Source organism: Mesoplodon densirostris, chromosome 7 (assembly GCF_025265405.1).
Source record: "Mesoplodon densirostris isolate mMesDen1 chromosome 7, mMesDen1 primary haplotype, whole genome shotgun sequence".
Taxonomy (NCBI): domain Eukaryota; kingdom Metazoa; phylum Chordata; class Mammalia; order Artiodactyla; family Ziphiidae; genus Mesoplodon; species Mesoplodon densirostris.
The window spans coordinates 62,607,607-62,626,744 of record NC_082667.1 but is presented as its reverse complement, the minus strand read 5'-3'; the positions used below and the strand labels follow the sequence as shown (position 1 = coordinate 62,626,744).

The window sequence follows — 19,138 nt, the reverse complement described above, 5'->3', positions numbered from 1 at the left end:
AAGTCTTGCAGGTGCCATCTGTTGATGGTGACATATGCCAGAGGGTTCGGTCCTACTCGGTGAGCTCCACAGTCTGTGCAGAGGGTGAGGATTAACGAGAAGATGAGAAAGCAGGGTACAAGAGCTGGGCCAGGTAATCTTGGCAGTTGAGAGAATTAAGATTGGATATAGAGAAAATGTGTCTTGTGGTGGCAGGAAATGAGAGAGGACTCTTTAAAGTTTCAAAGTTGTTCTGCAGGGCAGAGATGGAGATTCCGCACACCCGTGTGGTTCCTGTTCCCCAAGGGAGATGCCAGCATTTACAGAGCTCTCCAACCCTAGTCTAGTGCTGAGGTGTCCTGGAATACATCCCCATCCCTGCCCTTGGAACTGAGCCTTGATGGGACACTTGGGCTCAGGCATGAGGATGAGAGACAAGAAGTATCCAGTGAGATCCCAATGTCCAGAGTAGGAAGACCTCAGAGGAAAAGGCAGGAGCCCTGGACAGGCTGTGGGAGCCACAGACTTCCTGCAAGTCAGGCTTGGAGGAGATGGGTGGAGCATGAAACTGGAGAGGCAGGCTGAGGCCAAATTGCAGAAGTCCTTGGACACCAAGCCGTGAAGGGTTAGGACTTTACTTGGAAGGCAAAAGAGGTCACTCAACTTCTTTGAGGCAGAAAAGGCATAATCAGATTTGATTTTGTTTTTTTTTTCAAGACTTTATGTTTTGGGGGCAGTTTTAGATTCATAGCAATATTGAGTGGAGGGTACAGATCTCTCATATACCCCATGCCCCCACTCATAGCCTCACACATTATCAACATCCCACACCAGAGTGGTACATTTGTTACAACAGATGAACCTACATTGACACATCATTGTCACCCAAGTCCATAGTTTACATTAGGGTTCACTCTTGGTGTTGTACATTCTATGGGTTTGGACAAAAGTATAAAGTATATGTATAACTGACATATATAATGACATACACTATAGTATTATAGAGAGTAGTTTCACTGCCCTAAAAATCCTCTGTTCTCTACCTATTCATCCCTCCCTCCTCACTACAGATTGTTTGTTTGTTTGTTTTTTGGCCGTGCCACACAGCATATGGGATCTTAGTTCCCGACCAGGGATCAAACCCGTGCTCCCTGCATGGAAGCGCACAGTCTTAACTACTGGGACCGCCAGGGAAGTCCCATTTTTGTATATATATATATATTTTGGAAGCTAACTTGCTTTAAGGGTGAAAGAGAGATTAGATCAATGGTAAGTGATACATTCAAAAATTAACTTACCCACTGTAAGCCTGGCACTCTGCTGGGCCCTGAGAACAAAGGAAGGAAACAGTCTTATTCCCAGGCTGGTCCCAGTCTAGGCAAGGAGACACACCAGTAACTAGTAATGCATCAGGCTGCATATGAGGTGCTATGGAAGCCTAGAGGCAGACCTTTGCAGAAGCAATGAGACTTTGCCAAGTGAATAACATGGGGTATGAGGACAGGGACTCCAAAGCCACAGAAGGAGCTACAGAACATCATGATGTGTTCATGGAACTGCACTGTTCAAGTTGGCCTCGACTGTGCTGATGAGAAAGAGTTATGGGGAGATGAAACAAGCGAGTAGACAGGGACCAGCTGACAAGCTTTGACTTTATTTTAAAAATCATAGGGAGCCATTGAGAGGCTCTAGGCAAATCTGATATGTCTTTTGGAAAGATTGCTTTGGCTGGCCCATGGAATATGGATGCAGGAGAGGAGACCAGACGCAGGGTGGTCTCTTAGGAGATTCGTGCTTGAAGTCTTTATGTCTCAGAAGTCCACCAGATCCCTGAGCATCTTCTAGGAGCTGCCTGTTGGCCTAGACTTTCAGGCCAGTGCCTAGGCCTGGCTGACCTCCTGTCTGGCCAGACGCTGGGTACTTGCCTGCCTACTGCTGTCCAGCTCCCACCCACTCTCCCATGTGTTTACTTTCCCTCTTGGCCCAGGACCAGTGGGCTGTGGCTTCCAAACATCTTCCCTCCTCACTAATGCCTGAAGCAAGAGGGCATCTCTCCAGGTGGTTTCCTGGAGTTTTTACTAGTAGTAATCATAGGGAAGCAGGGGTAAAAATGACCGTTGGGTGTTCATAACTGTTACAAGAAGTCATAATATTTGATTCATTCAGTATTCATTTATCAAGTATCTGCCATGTGCCTGTCATTGTATTAGGGACACAGAACACAGTAATGACTGAGTAACCCCTACCTAATTCATGGAGTTTATAGTCTAGAGGTGAGATTCACATGCAGAGAAACAGTTTTATTCCAATAAATAAAAACTTCTATATGGGGATATTCATGAGGTACAGATAGGCAGTTGGAACGTTTTCTCAAAAGAAAGGACCTTTGAGCTGAGACTTAAAAGATGAGCAGGAGCAGATGAGGGGACGAAATAAGGGGAGGGTTGAAGCAGAGGTGACACGCAGAGAGAAGGGGAAGAGCTTGACTTGTCTGACTCGTTCAAGGGCCTACAAGTGGCTCGGTATCTCTGGAATTTAAGGTGTGAGATGAAAGAGTGGGAGATGAGACTGCAGGAGGCCAGACAGTGAGGAGTCAAGCCAAGCCGAGGAGTTTGAGCATTTTTCTTTAGGGGACACTGAAGATATTTGAGTAGAGGAATAATATAATATTTGTTTTCTCAAAAGATGCTTTTGTTAGTTAGTGTAGAGCAGTGGTTCACAACGGCTGGTGATTTTGCCCTCTGGAGGGGACATCTGGCAATGTTTAGAGACATTTTTGGTTGTCACAACTGGTGGGATCTATTGGTATCTAGTGGATAGAGATGCTGTCAACATCCTATAATGCATATGACAGCACCACAACAAAGAGTTATCTGATCCAAAATGTCAGTCATGCCAAGGTTGAGAAGTCCTGGTATGGAGGACAGATCGGAGGGTCAGACGCCTATGAGAAGGGAGCTACAGTAGGCCAGGGGAGAGGCGACTCAGGCCCAAGTCAGGACAGTGATAACGGTGATGGAGAGGAACAGACACATAGGAGGGATAATGAGGATTTACTTAGTCCCTGCTTGATTGATATGCCAAGAGAGGAAAAGGGAAGAACGGATTTCTGGCTCGAGCAACTGCGTGGATGGAGGAATCATTAGAGAGAGGGGGGTTGGAATTATCATGAGTTTAGTTTAGGACAGGTTGGATTTAAGTTGCCTGTGGGACGTCCAAGTGGAGATGTTGAGCAGGCATCTGGATGTACAAGTTTGGAGCCCAGAGGAGTGGTCTGGGTCAAAGTACAGATGATGGTCAAAGCCACAGCAGTGGAAGAGAAGGCCCTGAGAGTGTGCAGGATGAGAAGAGGCCAAGGAAAGATTCCAGAGAACAACACTGTATAACAGAGTAAGGAGAGGTGGAGGAAGGCTGGGAGTGGGGAAGCAGTGGGTGGGGAAGCAGGAGAGCACAGTGTCAAAGTGTCAAAGCAGGAGGGACACCTGGGAAGGAGGTCAGCATGGGGCAGATGAAGTAAGTTTGTGGTCTGCTGGAAATTTTAGAGAGTTCACAGATGAGGGTCTTTATTTTCTCCTTGCACTAGTGTATGTGATGAGAGCTACGGGTGGGGTGGGGACAAGAGGAGAGAGATGAGGTTAGTTACAGCTTTCAGGCAGAGCTGGAAGCGGGAGCTGACCAAGGTTGGACTATGAAGCAAGGCTGAGAGCCTGCTGAAAATGGAGACTGCATTTGCACTAGGACCTCTGAGCAGGGGCTGCACAGGCCAGAAAATTCACTTCTGCCTTGGTCATTTCCAGTCAACGGCCCCTGCGCCTTTTGGGGTCACTTCCTGACAACTTCTCTTGACCACTATTTATTGCTTTCTTCCTGCAGTGAGTCAGAGGGCAGAGGTCTTTAACAGCTTCTGGAGATGGTGCGGCAGCTGTGCTGCAGCCCGCCAGACTGATCCAGGGGGGGAGTTTGTCTCCTGGGATATCCAGGCCCACGGCCACAGTAAAGAGTTGGGGCAGGAGCTGTTTCCAGGGTTCAGCATGGCAAGGTCTTAGTGTCTCTCAGGAGGGTAAACAATGGCACAAATCACTTCTGTCAAAGGCCCGGGCAACGATCAGAAGTCCTTGGCTAGGCTTCTCTCTGAGCAACATTTTCTGGCCAAGAAAGGGGAACTCTCCAGCTTCCTTTTGCAGCGTATCATGACCCTGAGGCCCGTGTAGCCACAAAGAGTACTGTGTCACAAGCTACAGCAGTCTGCACCAGCTAACCCACTATTGAGGGCCTAGTATGCACCCAATTTATAAAACTTAGTTTGAAAGAAGCTTTTGTTGTAAGGCAGGGCAATCTGAATGTCTGTTTACTCAATGAACAAATATACATAGAGTACCTACTGTGTGCCTGGCCCTGTCCTAGGCTCAGAAGCTTTCGGAATGGTGTCTCCTGCTGCTCTGGCTCTGAAATGTTCAGAGGCTCCTGACATTGGTGTCCAATCATAAACTCTTCCTGAGCCAGTCTGGGAGATGCCTGAGAAGTCACCAGGAAAACCTTCCCCTATTTCTTAGTTTTGGGGAGCCCCTGGAACTTAATGACCTCGGTATTTTCCTATAGACCTGCAGTTCTCCCTTTCTCATTTCCAGTGAGGTTGGCTTGAGAGATGAAGGGATGCTAAAGGTGCATGAGCCATATCCCATAAATTCATAGTGCAGATCCTGATCACTCCAGTGACCAGATCTGAGTATCAATCAGATCCCACTTTATAACCAAACTCAATAAAGAGCGGGCCTATAACATCAGTCTCAATAACTCTGTTGGTCAGCCAGTTCTCTGATTGGAGTGATTATGAGACTTGGTGATGGTTATTAACTCCCTGTGACCCACCTGGAATTTGCTATCACAGCCCTTAGCACTCTCCTTTTAAGTACAGTTGGTCCTCATCATTTGCAGATTCTGTATTTGTGAATTCGCCAACTCTCTAAAATCTGTTTGTAACCCTTGAATCAGTACTCATGGAGCTTTCACAGTCATTCCCGGACATGTGCAGAAGGATGGAAAATTCAAGTCTCTCAACAAGCACATTCCCGGCTGAGGTCGAATGAGGCAATGCTCTGCCTTCATGTTACAGCTCTTATATGGTAAACAAGGATCCTTTTCGTGGTCTGTTTAATGCCACGTTTTTTGCATTTTTGTGCTTTTTGTTTGGTGATTCTGCTGTATAAAATGGTCCCCAACTGTAGTGCTGAAGTGATGTCTGTTTTCCTAAACACAAGAAGGCTGTGCTGTGCCTTATGGAGAAAATACATGTGTTAGATAAGTTTCATTTAGTTATGAGTTGTGCCATTGGCCATGAATTCAGTGTTAATGAACCAACAATATATATTAAATAAGGTGCCTTTAAACAGAAACACACATAAAACAAAGTTCTATATTGACCAGTTGACAAAAATGTTGTGATCAGAGTCTCATAGGAACCTAACGCAAGTGGTGAGGTCTGAGCTGGGTTTGGATTTTGGCCCGTGTCCTACTAGTCCCTTCTGTGTGTCCACCATCCCAAGACTCTGGGCACCAACTGGCCCAGGGCCTGCTCCTTCCAATTGCCACTTAGTTATGGCTTCTCTGGCCAAAAAGATGGGGCATTACTCACCCCAGCCTCTCCCCAGGTGACAGCCACAGATGCAGACAGTGGCCCATTTGGCCTCCTCTCCTATTCCCTGGGTGCCGGACTTGGGGCCTCGGGGTCTCCCCCATTCCGCATCGATGCCCACAGTGGCGACGTGTGCACGACCCGGACCCTGGACCACGATCAGGGGCCCTCAAGCTTCGACTTCACAGTGACAGCTGTGGATGGGGTGAGTGGACAGTCTGTGGGCAGACTGGGGTAGGGCATTCACCAGGGCCAATCAAGGGCCACCTGACTTAATGGCTGCATGTCTCACCAGGGAGGCCTCAAGTCTATGGTGTATGTGAAGGTGTTTGTGTCAGACGAGAATGACAACCCACCTCAGTTTTATCCACGGGAGTATGCTGCCAGTCTGAGCGCCCAGAGTACACCAGGCACAGCTGTGCTGAGGGTGCGTGCCCATGACCCTGACCAGGGACCCCATGGGCGACTCTCCTACCACATCCTGGCTGGCAATAGCCCCCCACTATTTGCCTTGGATGAGCACTCAGGTGAGGATCTTCACATTCCCAGGGCTTTTTGCCTCCCCATCTGCCTAAATGAAGTACTGCCTGCCCCCCACCCCCCAACCTTTCCAGCTCTATTTTGTTTCCTTATACATCTCCACTTCTGTCCCTCCTCCCAGGGCTGTTGACGGTAGCCTGGCCCTTGGCCAGACGGGCCAATTCCGTGGTGCAGCTGGAGATCGGGGCTCAGGATGGAGGTGGCCTGCAGGCAGAGCCCAGTGCCCGAGTCAACATCAGCATTGTGCCTGGAACTCCCATACCACCAGTATTTGAGCAACTACAGTATGTCTTTTCTGTGCCAGAGGATGTGGCACCAGGCACCAGTGTGGGCGTAGTCCAAGCACACAATCCATCAGGTATCACTTATCATTATATCCATTTGGTGCCATACCCAGACACCCTAACATAACCCTCAAGTATCACACCACTGATAGCCCCAATGCAAAACACTCTGGTTCCAATCCCCGCCACCTCCTTGGGCATGGTACAGGCACTCTGCTTCATCCCCAGGTACATGAATATCACCCTGGTGCCACCCAGCTTCTCTGCCAACACCTGCCCCTCCCCCTAATACTTTGAAAGGCCCAGGTGTGGGCACTGCCTAGCCCTTTTGGGGATCAGAGTCTGGGCCCCAACTCAATAGGTGCCCCCCCATCTCTTTTCTGACCCTTCTTTCCTCTTCCCTAGGTCGCCTGGGGCCTGTGACCCTCACCCTATCAGGTGGGGATCCTCGGGGACTCTTCTCCCTAGATGGGGCCACAGGGCTGTTACAAACGCTTCGAGCTCTGGACCGGGAGCTGCTGGGGCCAGTGCTAGAGCTGGAGGTACGGGCAGGCAGTGGAGTGCCCCCGGCTTTCGCTGTAGCTCGGGTGCGTGTGCTGCTGGATGATGTGAATGACAACTCCCCTGCCTTCCCTGTACCTGAAGACACGGTGTTGCTGCCGCCAAGCACTGCCCCAGGGACCCCCATCTATACGCTGCGGGCTCTGGACCCCGACTCAGGCGTTAACAGTCGAGTCACCTTTACCCTGCTTGCTGGGGGTGGTGGGGCCTTCACTGTGGACCCCACCACAGGCCACATACTGCTTATGGGACCTCTGGGGCCTCCAGGGGGGCCAGCCCATGAACTGGAGCTGGAAGCCCGGGATGGTGGCTCCCCACCCCGCACCAGCCACTTTCGACTGCGGGTGGTGGTACAGGACTTGGGGACCCGTGGGCTGGCTCCCCACTTCGACAGCCCTACCTACCGTGTGGACCTGCCCTCAGGCACCACCCCTGGAACTCAGGTCCTGCAAGTGCAGGCTCGAGCACCAGATGGGGGCCCTGTCACCTACCGCCTTGCAGCAGATGGGCCAAGTAGCCCCTTTGGCCTGGAACCACAGAGTGGGTGGCTATGGGTGCGAGCAGCACTGGACCGTGAGGCCCAGGAGTTATACACACTGAAAGTAATGGCAGTGTCTGGGTCCAAAGCTGAGTTGGGGCAGCAGACAGCCACAGCCACCGTGAGGGTCAGCATCCTCAACCAGAATGACCACAGTCCCCGCTTGTCTGAGGAGCCCACCTTCCTGGCTGTGGCTGAGAACCAGCCCCCAGGGACCAGTGTGGGCCGGGTCTTTGCCACTGACCGAGACTCAGGACCCAATGGACGTCTGACCTACAGCCTGCGACAGCTGTCAGAAGACAGCAAGGCCTTCCGCATCCACCCCCAGACTGGTGAGCACTGGGACCCAAAATCTGAGACCCCATAGCCTCATCCTCAGACTGGTGAACACCCAGACACTCTCCCCAGAGCCTGGCCATGAGGCCCAGGACTGAGCTGGAGTTTTACCCGGGCACTCCCTTCCACACTCCCCAAACCCCGGCCTCTCACGGACCTCAGGCTGTGCTTCCCTAGCTACCCCATACATGATCTCTATCTGTCCTGCACTCCCAGGAGAGGTTACCACACTCCACACTCTGGACCGTGAGCGGCAGAGCAGCTACCAGCTCCTGGTGCAGGTGCAGGATGCGGGGAGCCCACCCCGCAGTGTCACAGGCATCATACACATTGCAGTGCTCGACCTCAATGACAACAGCCCCACCTTCCTGCAGGCTTCGGGGGCTGCTGGTGGGGGCCTCCCCGTACAGGTATGTGAAGCTGCAGTACTCTGCCCTGAAGAAGTAAGAGGGTACGTGGGTCTCTGCTTAGAGCTGTAGGTGTAAGTAAGAGAGTCTGCGTCTTGGAACAGGTTTGAGAGCCAAAACGGGGCTCTGCCTGCACATAAGTGATGGGAACTCCATCCTGAGTTGTCTCAAGAACAGGAAGGAGACAACTGTAAATGTGTTTTGTTCCCACAGGTACCAGATGGTGTGCCTCCAGGAACACTGGTGACAACTCTGCAGGCCAGGGATCCGGATGAGGGGGAGAATGGAACAATCCTGTACATGCTAACTGGTACGGGGGCTGGAGAGAAGGGAGTTGGTGGGTGATGGCAGGCCCTCGTGACATGCCCAGCTCTGGAACCCAAGGCCTCGCCCTTCCTCTGCCTGTCCCCAGGTCCTGGCTCAGAGCTCTTCTCTCTGCACCCTCACTCAGGGGAGCTGCTCACTGCAGCACCCTTGATCCGAGCAGAGCGGCCTCACTATGTGCTGACGCTAAGCGCTCACGACCAAGGCAGCCCCCCTCGGAGCTCCAGCCTCCAGCTGCTGGTGCAGGTATGGCTGCCCTCCCTCCAATCTGTCCACGCCTCCTTGGTCACCAGTGTGGGCACCCTCTCCTCTAGTCAGGCCACTCTGACCGCCCTTCCTGCTACTCAGCAGGCCAGCCCAGATTCCCTTTTACCTGGGTCCGCCTGATTCCGTACTCCCTCCTGGGTCCACAACAGGTGCTTCCCTCAGCTCGCTCGGCTGAGCCTCCGCCGGAACCCTCAGACCCAGACCCGGCCGCACCTGTGCCTGTCGTGCTGACCGTGACAGCAGCCGAGGGGCTCCAGCCCGGCTCTCTGTTGGGCTCTGTGGCGCCGCCAGAGCCGGCGGGGGTGGGCGCACTCACCTACACACTGGTGGGCGGCGCCGACCCGGAGGGCACTTTCGCGCTGGACTCGGCCTCCGGGCGCTTGTACCTGGCACGGCCCCTGGACTTCGAGGCGGGCCCGGCGTGGCGCGCGCTCACAGTGCGCGCCGAGGGGCCGGGAGGCGCGGGCGCGCGGCTGCTGCGAGTGCAGGTGCGCGTGCAGGACGAGAACGAGCATGCGCCGGCCTTCGCGCGTGACCCGCTGGCTCTGGCGCTTCCGGAGAACCCAGAGCCGGGCGCCGCGCTGTACACTTTCCGCGCATCGGACGCCGACGGCCCGGGCCCCAACAGCGACGTGCGCTACCGTCTGCTGCGCCAGGATCCGCCCGTGCCGGCGCTTCGCCTGGACTCACGCACCGGGGCGCTCAGCGCCCCGAGAGGCCTGGACCGGGAGACCACTCCCGCTCTGCTGCTGCTCGTGGAAGCCATCGACCGGCCTGCTAATGCCAGCCGCCGCCGCGCAGCACGCGTTTCCGCGCGCGTCTTTGTCACGGATGAGAATGACAACGCTCCGGTCTTTGCGTCGCCCTCACGTGTGCGCCTCTCTGAGGATCAGCCGCCGGGGCCCGCAGCGCTGCACGTGGTAGCCCGGGACCCGGACCTGGGCGAGGCTGCACGCGTGTCCTATCGCCTGGCAGCTGGCGGGGACGGCTACTTCCGGCTACACCCCAGTACTGGTGAGTTGGGCCGGGGGTGGGGGTGGGGGTGGGGACGAGGAGGGTGCTGATGTGGGGCGAGTGTTGAGGTTTCCTTCCAACCCGCCCTACCGCTCAACTAGGAGCACTGTCCGTGGTGCGGTCCCTGGACCGTGAACAGCGAGCTGAGTTCGTGCTGACTGTGGTGGCCTCCGACCACGGCTCCCCGCCGCGCTCAGCCACGCAGCTCCTGACTGTCAGTGTCGCCGACGTCAACGACGAGGCACCCACTTTCCAACAGCAGGAGTACAGCGTCCTCCTGCGTGAGAACAGCCCACCTGGCACATCTCTGCTCACTCTGAGGGCAACCGACCCAGACCTGGGTAAGGCCTGGGGGGATGAGTTGAAAGAGGGATGGACTGGGTCAAGAAAGGGTATATTCACCCTCTGATCTTCCCCCACGCTGCCCCTCCTCAGGGGCCAATGGGCAAGTGACTTATGGAGGCATCTCTGGCGAAAGCTTCTCCCTGGACCCAGACACTGGAGTTCTTACAACTCTTCGGGCCCTGGATCGGGAGGAGCAGGAGGAGATCAATCTGACAGGTGCGCATTGGCAGGATCCCCAAAGCCTGAGGTGCTGTAAACAGCAGTGTTACATGGGCAGGACCCGCAAAGTACATTTTATAAGCTTCCACCTCTTAGAGCACAGTTTCTATTATATTTTTAATACTTTTGGGGAGTCAAGAGTTTGGCAGAGTGCAAGTTGAACTGACGTCTAGGCTGTCACCAGTGTGATCACACTAACTCTCAAATGCGTAATGTCGCAGCTACGCCCTCTAGGATTCCCTCAGATTACACTGCAGCCTTTTAAGAGAGGAGCATGTGGATATTGAGTACCAGAGAGATTAAGTAACTTGCTTAGGCTAACACAGCTTGGAAGTGGCAGAGCTGGGACTTGAACTCAGATCTTTTGTTACCTCACTTAGTGCCTTTTCTGTCACACCACCACATATATGTATGTGTGCCTGTGTGCTTGTGGGGTGTGGAGAGAGGGACATTCTGACTTTTGTATGCACCTGGTGAACACATGTGAACACTATGTGGTGTGGATTCCTCCATGGGATGGGAGCAGGCTAGATCTCACTGATTTTGCTTTCCGATAGTGTATGCCCGGGATGGGGGCTCGCCTCCACTGTTGACCCATGTCACAGTGCGAGTGGCTGTGGAGGATGAGAATGACCACGCCCCAACCTTTGGGAGTGCCCATCTCTCCCTGGAGGTGCCTGAGGGCCAGGACCCACAGACCCTTACCACGCTGCGGGCCTCTGACCCGGATGTGGGAGCCAACGGGCAGCTGCAGTACCGCATCCTGGGTGAGAACCTTCCCGCACCCACTTGCCCAGCTGTACTCCTTGTTGGCCTGTGTCAGACCCAGTGTGCCCGGGTCTCCTTTTCCTTCTCTTTATGTTTCTGTGTCTCCAAGCATCTATTTCTGTGCCCCTCCAGTTCTTGATCTCTCTTTGTCTCTTTTATCTTTTTGTTTCTTTTCTTTCTTTTTCTTTCTTGATTGTCTCTCCCTGTAGAGCATTGTTCTCAAACTTTTTTGTCTCAGGAACCCTTAACATTCTTAATTTTGAGGACTGTAAAGAACTTTGGCTTATATGATACCAGCATTTATTGATATAATAAAATGTGAAATAATAATTTAATAAATATATAAAATATATAATAAATTATATCAATATTTATAATATTTGATATTAAAGATGAGAAAATTTTAAAATATCATTGCAAAACAAGCCAACGAAATATACCACTTGCCATATTTCTGCATAGATCCAAGGAAATGTTAGGGTTTCAACTAACAATTTGTTGGACAGTAATGAGGTTACAAAGATTATAGCAGGTATAACTGAACGCAAGCCAGCAAAAACGAGTGAATCTCTGAAAACAACACATATTTATGCTCTAAACTTTCTACCTAGAATATTCTGGGAAACACAAGACTACACAAGCACACACATTCCATTAACCATCCAAGTCATGATGTCATCACATGTCGTGTAGCATCCGGACCCCACTCTGCATTTGTGAGTTGATGAGAATGAAAAAGTCATATAATGTCTTAGTATTACTATGAAAATAGTTTTGATCTTATGTACTCCCCAAAAGGGTCTCAGGGGAATCCCTGGGGTCCGCAGACCACACTCTTAGAAAAGCTACTTTGCAGTATCTTTCTTTACCTTCTGTGTTTCTCTTTGTTTCTCTGCCTTTATCCCACTTTCCCTCTTTTCTCTCTCCCTCTCTCTTTCTCTTTCTTTGCCAGGTTGCCTGTAAATCACCCCCACTCCCATGGGCTGACACATGTATGTTTATGTGTGCGTGCCCTTCTCTGCAGATGGGGACCCAGCAGAAGCCTTTGTCCTGGACCTAGCTTCTGGGGAGTTTGCCACCATGAGGCCACTAGACCGGGAAGTGGAGCCAGCATTCCAGCTGCAGATAGAAGCCCGGGATGGAGGCCAGCCAGCTCTCAGTGCTACTCTGTCTGTGACAGTGACAGTGCTGGATGCTAATGACCATGCCCCCGCCTTCCCTGTGCCTGCCTACTCTGTGGAGGTGCCTGAGGATGCGCCTGCAGGGACCCTGCTGCTGCAGCTACAGGCTCATGATCCTGATGCTGGGCCCAATGGCCGCGTGACCTACTACCTAGGTGCAGGTGCAGCAGGAGCCTTCCTGCTGGAGCCGAGCTCTGGGGAATTACGCACAGCCACAGCCCTGGACAGAGAGCAGTGTCCCAGTTATGCCTTTACCGCGAATGCAGTGGATGGTGCAGCTGCTGGACCCCTAAGCACCACAGTGCCTATCACCATCATGGTGCGCGATGTCAATGACCACGCGCCCACCTTCCCCACCAGTCCCCTGAGGCTGCGCCTGCCCCGCCCAGGCCCCAGCCTCAGCACCCCAACCCTGGCTCTGGCCACTCTGCGAGCTGAAGACCGTGATGCTGGTGCCAATGCCTCCATCCTGTACCGGCTGGCAGGCACACCACCTCCTGGCACCACTGTGGACTCTTACACCGGTGAAATCCGTGTGGCCCGCTCCCCTGTATCCCTGGGTCCCCAGGACCGTGTCCTCTTCATCGTGGCAACCGACCTTGGCCGTCCAGCTCGCTCTGCCACTGGCGTGGTCATTGTTGGGCTGCAGGGAGAGTCTGAGCGTGGACCCCGCTTTCCCCGGGCTAGTAGCGAAGCCATGCTCCGTGAGAATGCACCCCCAGGTGGGTGCCCAACCATGTCTCCCAGCTTTGTATCCCTGGATGGGTTGGGGTTACTAACTAAAAATAGTCCCCAGACTCCCTCAGTCTAGTGCTCACATTTCAACCAATATCATCCCTTCTGCAGGGACTCCCATTGTCTCCCCCAAGGCTATCCATACAGGGGGCTCAAGTGGACCCATCACATACAGCATTCTCAGTGGGAATGAGAAAGGGACATTCTCCATCCAGCCTAGTACAGGTAAGGGGCAGGAGCAGGGGGCTCTGTGAGGGGACAGGCTCCTGGCGGGGCTCCTCTTTGGGCCCGAGGAGACTCTGGTTGGGGAGAGGCTGCCCTTGAGTAGCGGGCCTCAGACAGGAAGGCTCTAGGGCAAGCAAGAGGTCTGTCAGTGATACATTCCACCTCCCTCCAGGAGCCGTCACAGTCCGCTCAGCAGAGGGGCTGGACTTTGAGGCAAGCCCGCGGCTGCGACTGGTGCTGCAGGCGGAGAGTGGAGGAGCCTTTGCCTTCTCCGTGCTCACCCTAACCCTGCAAGATGCCAATGACAATGCTCCCCGGTTCCTGCGGCCCCACTACGTGGCCTTCTTGCCTGAGTCCAGGCCCTTGGAGGGACCCCTGCTGCAGGTGTGGCGTGTGATGGGAAGATGGGGGGCAGGGCTGGGTGGACTTTGTCTGTGGCCAGCCCAGTGCCAGCAGCCTCCTACTTTCACCAGGTCGAAGCAGATGACCTGGATCAAGGCCCCAGTGGACAGATCTCCTACAGTTTGGCCGCATCCCAGCCAGCCCGGGGATTGTTCCATGTAGACTCAGCCACAGGCACTATCACTACCACAGCTATCCTGGACCGTGAGATCTGGGCTGAAACACGGTGAGGCCTGGGTCTGTAGACCCTGAGGCTCCATCCCAGGTCCATCCAGTTTCGAGCCCCGCATGGAATCCCCTTCAATCCCTAGGCCACGTCCTGAGTTCCCCACCCCCCCGCCTGTCCTGAGCCCTCCTATCCCTGCCCAAGGTTCTCCCTTATCCCCGGGCCCCACCCCGGTTGTGCTCTGTGTTCAGGCTGGTGCTGATGGCCACAGACAGAGGAAGCCCAGCCCTGGTAGGCTCAGCTACCCTGACGGTGATGGTCATCGACACCAATGACAATCGCCCCACCATCCCCCAGCCCTGGGAGCTCCGAGTGTCGGAAGGTGAGTTCTGGGTAAAGTGAGAGGTACAAAGGGTGGTAGCGAAGCACTTTTCCCCACTCGGGGGCGCCAGGGGCCTCTGGGACCATGCCACACACACGCGTCCCATGTATTGCAGATGCACTATTGGGCTCAGAGATTGCACAGGTAACAGGGAATGATGTGGACTCAGGACCAGTACTGTGGTATGTGCTGAGCCCTTCTGGGCCCCAGGATCCCTTCAGTGTAGGCCGCTATGGTGGCCGCCTCTCCCTCACGGGCCCCTTGGATTTCGAGCAGCGTGACCACTACCATCTGCAGCTCCTGGCACATGACGGGCCTCACGAGGGCCGTGCCAACCTCACAGTGCTCGTGGAGGATGTCAATGACAATGCACCCGCCTTCTCACAGACCCTCTACCAGGTACTGATGCCCCCACCTCTGGGCCCAGGGTTGTTCACAACGGAGGGGAGTGACAAGGCTAGAAGGATCTGAGGTGGGCTGGATGTCGGAACTGACTTGGGGACGGATCTTTAGGGATATAAGACCAGCCTTATAAGTCCTGGGAACTGTGTCCAGGTTCTTCATCCAGTGCCCACAAATGGGGGAAGGTGCACAGTCCAAATTCTAAGGGGTAGATGGGCTCCAAGCTGGGACGGATGCCAAGCAGAGCTCATGAGACCAAGCTCCAGAACATAGGCTGAGTGGGCAGCTGGGACGCTTGGCCATAAACCCTTGTCCTCACACCTCAGGTGATGCTGCTTGAGCACACCCCCCCAGGCAGTGCCATTCTCTCCGTCTCTGCCACTGACCGGGATTCAGGTGCCAATGGTCATGTCTCCTACCACCTGGCTTCCCCTGCTGAGGGCTTCAGTGTTGACCCCAACAACGGTGCGTCCTTCTGGGATCTACCCTTTACCCTTGACTGTGCTGGGCCATGTTTTGACCTCATTCCTGTAATTTCTTGCCTGAACTCTTAACCCCTACATCTCTGACCCAGGCAGGACATTTTCCACCCTTTGTCTCTATTTTAAGCACTGTCCTGACTGCATGCCTAGAAGCCATTCTCTGAATCCTGGAGGCCCCTCTGTAATCTCCTAGCACACAGGCCACTCCCTGGAGTCTGACTTCCGAGGCCATTTCCCAGTCCCCGAAGGGTCACTCTGCTCGCCCACAGCCTCTGCTGATGGCATATTTCTCTTCATTCCCTTCTCATCTCAGGGACCTTGTTCACAACAGTGGGGACAATGGCCTTGGGCCATGAAGGGCCAGGAGTGGTGGACGTGGTGCTGGAAGCACGAGATCATGGGACGCCGGCTCGGGCAGCACGCACCACAGTGCACGTGCAGCTGCAGGACCAGAACGACCACGCCCCAAGCTTCACATTGCCACACTACCGTGTGGCAGTAACTGAGGATCTGCCCCCTGGTTCCACCCTGCTCACCCTGGAGGCCACAGATGCCGACGGAAGCCGCACCCACGCCACCGTGGACTACAGCATTGTCAGTGGCAACCGGGGCCGAGTCTTCCAGCTGGAACCCCGGCTGGCTGAGACTGGGGAGGGTGATGGACTAGGCCCCCGGGCCCTGGGCTGCCTGGTGTTGCTTGAGCCTCTAGACTTCGAAAGCCTAACCCAGTACAATCTAACTGTGGCTGCAGCTGACCGGGGGCAGCCACCTCGAAGCTCGGCTGTGCCGGTCACTGTCACTGTGCTGGATGTCAATGATAACCCACCTGTCTTCACCCGAGCATCCTACCGTGTGGCAGTACCCGAGGACGCACCTGTTGGAGCCGAGCTGCTGCACGTGGAGGCCTCTGACGCTGACCCAGGCCCGCATGGCCTTGTGCGTTTCACCCTCAGCTCAGGCGACCCTTTTGGGCTCTTTCAGCTGGATGAGAGCTCGGGTGACTTGCGACTGGCCCACCCCTTGGACTGTGAGACCCAGGCTCGACATCAGCTTGTCGTGCGGGCTGCCGACCCTGCCGGGGCACACTTTGCTCTGGCACCGGTGACCGTCGAGGTCCAAGATGTGAATGACCACAGGCCAGCCTTCCCTCTGAGCTTGCTCAGCACCAGCCTGGCAGAGAACCAGCCTCCAGGCACTCTCGTGACTACTCTGCATGCGATTGATGGGGATGCTGGGGCTTTCGGAAGGCTCCGCTACAACCTGCTGGAGGCTGGGCCAGGGCCTGAGGGTCGTGAGGCATTTGCGCTGAACAGCTCAACAGGGGAGTTGCGGGCACGAGTGGCCTTTGACTATGAGCACACAGGAAGCTTCCAGTTGCTGGTGGGTGCTACCGATGCTGGGAATTTGTCAGCCTCGGTCACTGTGTCAGTGCTGGTGACTGGAGAGGATGAGTATGACCCAGTATTCTTGGCTCCAGCTTTCCACTTCCAAGTGCCAGAAGGTGCCCGGCGTGGCCACAGCCTGGGTCACGTGCAGGCCACAGACGAGGATGGAGGTGCTGATGGCCTGGTGCTCTATTCCCTTGCCACCTCTTCCCCCTATTTTGGTATCAACCAGACTACAGGTGCCCTGTACCTGCGGGTGGACAGCCGGGCACCAGGCAGCGGAACAGGCACCTCTGGGGGTGGGGGCCGGACCCGACGGGAGGCACCACGGGAGCTGAGGCTGGAGGTGGTGGCACGGGGGCCTCTGCCTGGTTCCCGGAGTGCCACAGTGCCCGTAACTGTGGACATCACCCACACCGCGCTGGGCCTGGCACCTGACCTCAACCTGCTATTGGTGGGGGCTGTGGCGGCCTCCCTGGGAGTCGTGGTGGTGCTCGCATTGGCAGCCCTGGTCCTAGGGCTGGTGCGGGCCCGGAGCCGCAAGGCTGAGGCGGCACCTGGCCCGATGTCACAGGCAGCACCCCTGGCCAGTGGCTCTCTACAGAAGCTGGGCCGAGAGCCACCCAGCCCACCGCCTTCAGAGCACCTGTATCACCAGACTCTCCCCAGCTATGGTGGGCCAGGAGCTGGAGGACCCTACCCCCGTGGTGGCTCCCTGGACCCTTCACACTCAAGCGGCCGAGGCTCAGCGGAGGCTGCAGAGGATGACGAGATCCGCATGATCAACGAGTTCCCCCGTGTGGCCAGTGTGGCTTCCTCTCTGGCTGCCCGTGGCCCTGACTCCGGCATCCAGCAGGATGCAGATGGACTGAGTGACACATCCTGCGAGCCACCTGCCCCCGACACCTGGTATAAGGGCCGCAAGGCAGGGCTGCTGCTGCCGGGTGCAGGAGCCACTCTGTACCGAGAAGAGGGCCCCCCAGCTGCTGCCACAGCCTTCTTGGGGGGCTGTGGCCTAAGCCCTGCACCCACTGGGGACTATGGCTTTCCAGCAGATGGCAAGCCATGTGTGGCAGGAGCACTGACGGCCATTGTGGCTGGTGAGGAGGAGCTCCGTGGCAGCTATAACTGGGACTACCTGCTGAGCTGGTGCCCTCAGTTCCAGCCGCTGGCCAGCGTCTTCACAGAGATCGCCCGGCTCAAGGATGAGGCTCGGCCATGTCCCCCAGCTCCCCGTATTGACCCACCCCCCCTCATCACTGCCGTGGCCCACCCAGGAGCCAAGTCTGTGCCCCCCAAGCCAGCCAGCACGGCTACAACCCGGGCCATCTTCCCACCAGCCTCTCACCGCTCCCCCATCAGCCATGAAGGTTCCCTGTCCTCAGCTGCCATGTCCCCCAGCTTCTCACCCTCACTGTCTCCTCTGGCTGCTCGCTCACCTGTTGTCTCACCATTTGGGGTGGCCCAGGGCCCCTCAGCCTCAGCACTGAGTGCAGAGTCCGGCCTGGAGCCACCCGATGACACGGAGCTGCATATCTAGCTGTGGCCCAGGCTGGGCCCCGACCTGGGATGCACACAGTGTCCCCAATGCAGGCCCCATCTGAGCCTGCCCTGGGCAGCCTCGGACCATGATTGGCCGCGGGGGAGGCCAGCTTCCCACCCCAGAGCCCTCCAGTGGGGACGGGTCTCACGTCTCACCCCGGCCCTGTCAGAGCACCAGCACCACGAGGCCCTGTTGGGCGCTGACGTGTGGCCAGGTACAGTGTGGAGAGAAAGATGATGAAGGAGGCAGCAGCCCTGGGCCCTCCTCAGTGCGGGCCTCTTGCCCTGTGCCAGCACCCTGAGATGGTGCTGAGACTTTATTTATTGGGGGGTAGGGGGAATGGGGTCAGTCCCTCTAACTTGTTTGGGCCCAGCTCCTTTGGGTTCCACTGACACCCCTGCCCCTGCCCAGAATCAAGTGCCAATTCTCACTCTGGAGCCTTAATAAACTGCAGTTTGTATCCAGTGTCTGGCTCTGTTCTGTGGGGGCCGTAGGGGTGGGGGGATGATGGGAAGCCACCTGGCACACTGTGGACACCTCAGGAGTCACAGAAGGTGGTGGACATAGGGGCATCTAGGGTGGGAGCGAGTGGGGATGGCACCGGGAGCCCGAGCCCAGCCTGAGGCTGACTATCACATCTCTCTGCAGTCGACCTTTCCCTCTAACGTGGGCAGGAGGCCAGAGGACGGCAGACAGCAGGGGCTTGCCTGTGGCAGTGACCTAGAGAGGGATTGGCTGGCTGGGGAGAGAGCTTGGAGATGACCAGCTCTAGGCCTGAGGGTCTTCAGGGAGGTGCAGGTGGGTACAAGAGCAGCCACGTGGTGCATTTGTTTTCCGTGGGGCCCCTATGTACTCGTGTGTAATAAGAGCTCACATTTGTTGAGCCTTTGCCGTGTGAGGCTCTCTGCTGAGGGGTTTGCCTGCTCTATCTCTAACTTTTCACTGCAACCCTCTGAGGCAGAGCACTTTTAACATAAGAGCCTCCATAGTCTACGTGAAGAAACCTAGGCTCCGAGAAGTT

General features: G+C 55.4%; 1 protein-coding gene across 2 annotated transcripts in view; it reads left to right on the top strand.

The window, feature by feature from the left end:
- The window catches only part of DCHS1 (dachsous cadherin-related 1), a 34,736-nt gene extending 16,170 nt beyond the window's left edge, over positions 1-18,566 (top strand). For both annotated transcript variants that reach the window (XM_060103547.1, XM_060103548.1), the window contains exons 3-21: positions 5,628-5,816; positions 5,907-6,138; positions 6,273-6,509; positions 6,841-7,866; positions 8,087-8,280; positions 8,491-8,587; positions 8,690-8,847; positions 9,018-9,882; positions 9,984-10,223; positions 10,318-10,443; positions 11,004-11,213; positions 12,239-13,117; positions 13,242-13,355; positions 13,528-13,739; positions 13,829-13,983; positions 14,175-14,305; positions 14,421-14,704; positions 15,034-15,172; positions 15,503-18,566. In XM_060103547.1, the coding sequence (XP_059959530.1) occupies positions 5,628-5,816; positions 5,907-6,138; positions 6,273-6,509; positions 6,841-7,866; positions 8,087-8,280; positions 8,491-8,587; positions 8,690-8,847; positions 9,018-9,882; positions 9,984-10,223; positions 10,318-10,443; positions 11,004-11,213; positions 12,239-13,117; positions 13,242-13,355; positions 13,528-13,739; positions 13,829-13,983; positions 14,175-14,305; positions 14,421-14,704; positions 15,034-15,172; positions 15,503-18,114 (8,100 nt within the window). In that variant the 3' untranslated portion in view covers positions 18,115-18,566. The remainder of the gene's footprint in view (positions 1-5,627; positions 5,817-5,906; positions 6,139-6,272; positions 6,510-6,840; positions 7,867-8,086; positions 8,281-8,490; positions 8,588-8,689; positions 8,848-9,017; positions 9,883-9,983; positions 10,224-10,317; positions 10,444-11,003; positions 11,214-12,238; positions 13,118-13,241; positions 13,356-13,527; positions 13,740-13,828; positions 13,984-14,174; positions 14,306-14,420; positions 14,705-15,033; positions 15,173-15,502) is intronic.
- The last annotated feature ends 572 nt before the right edge of the window (positions 18,567-19,138 follow it).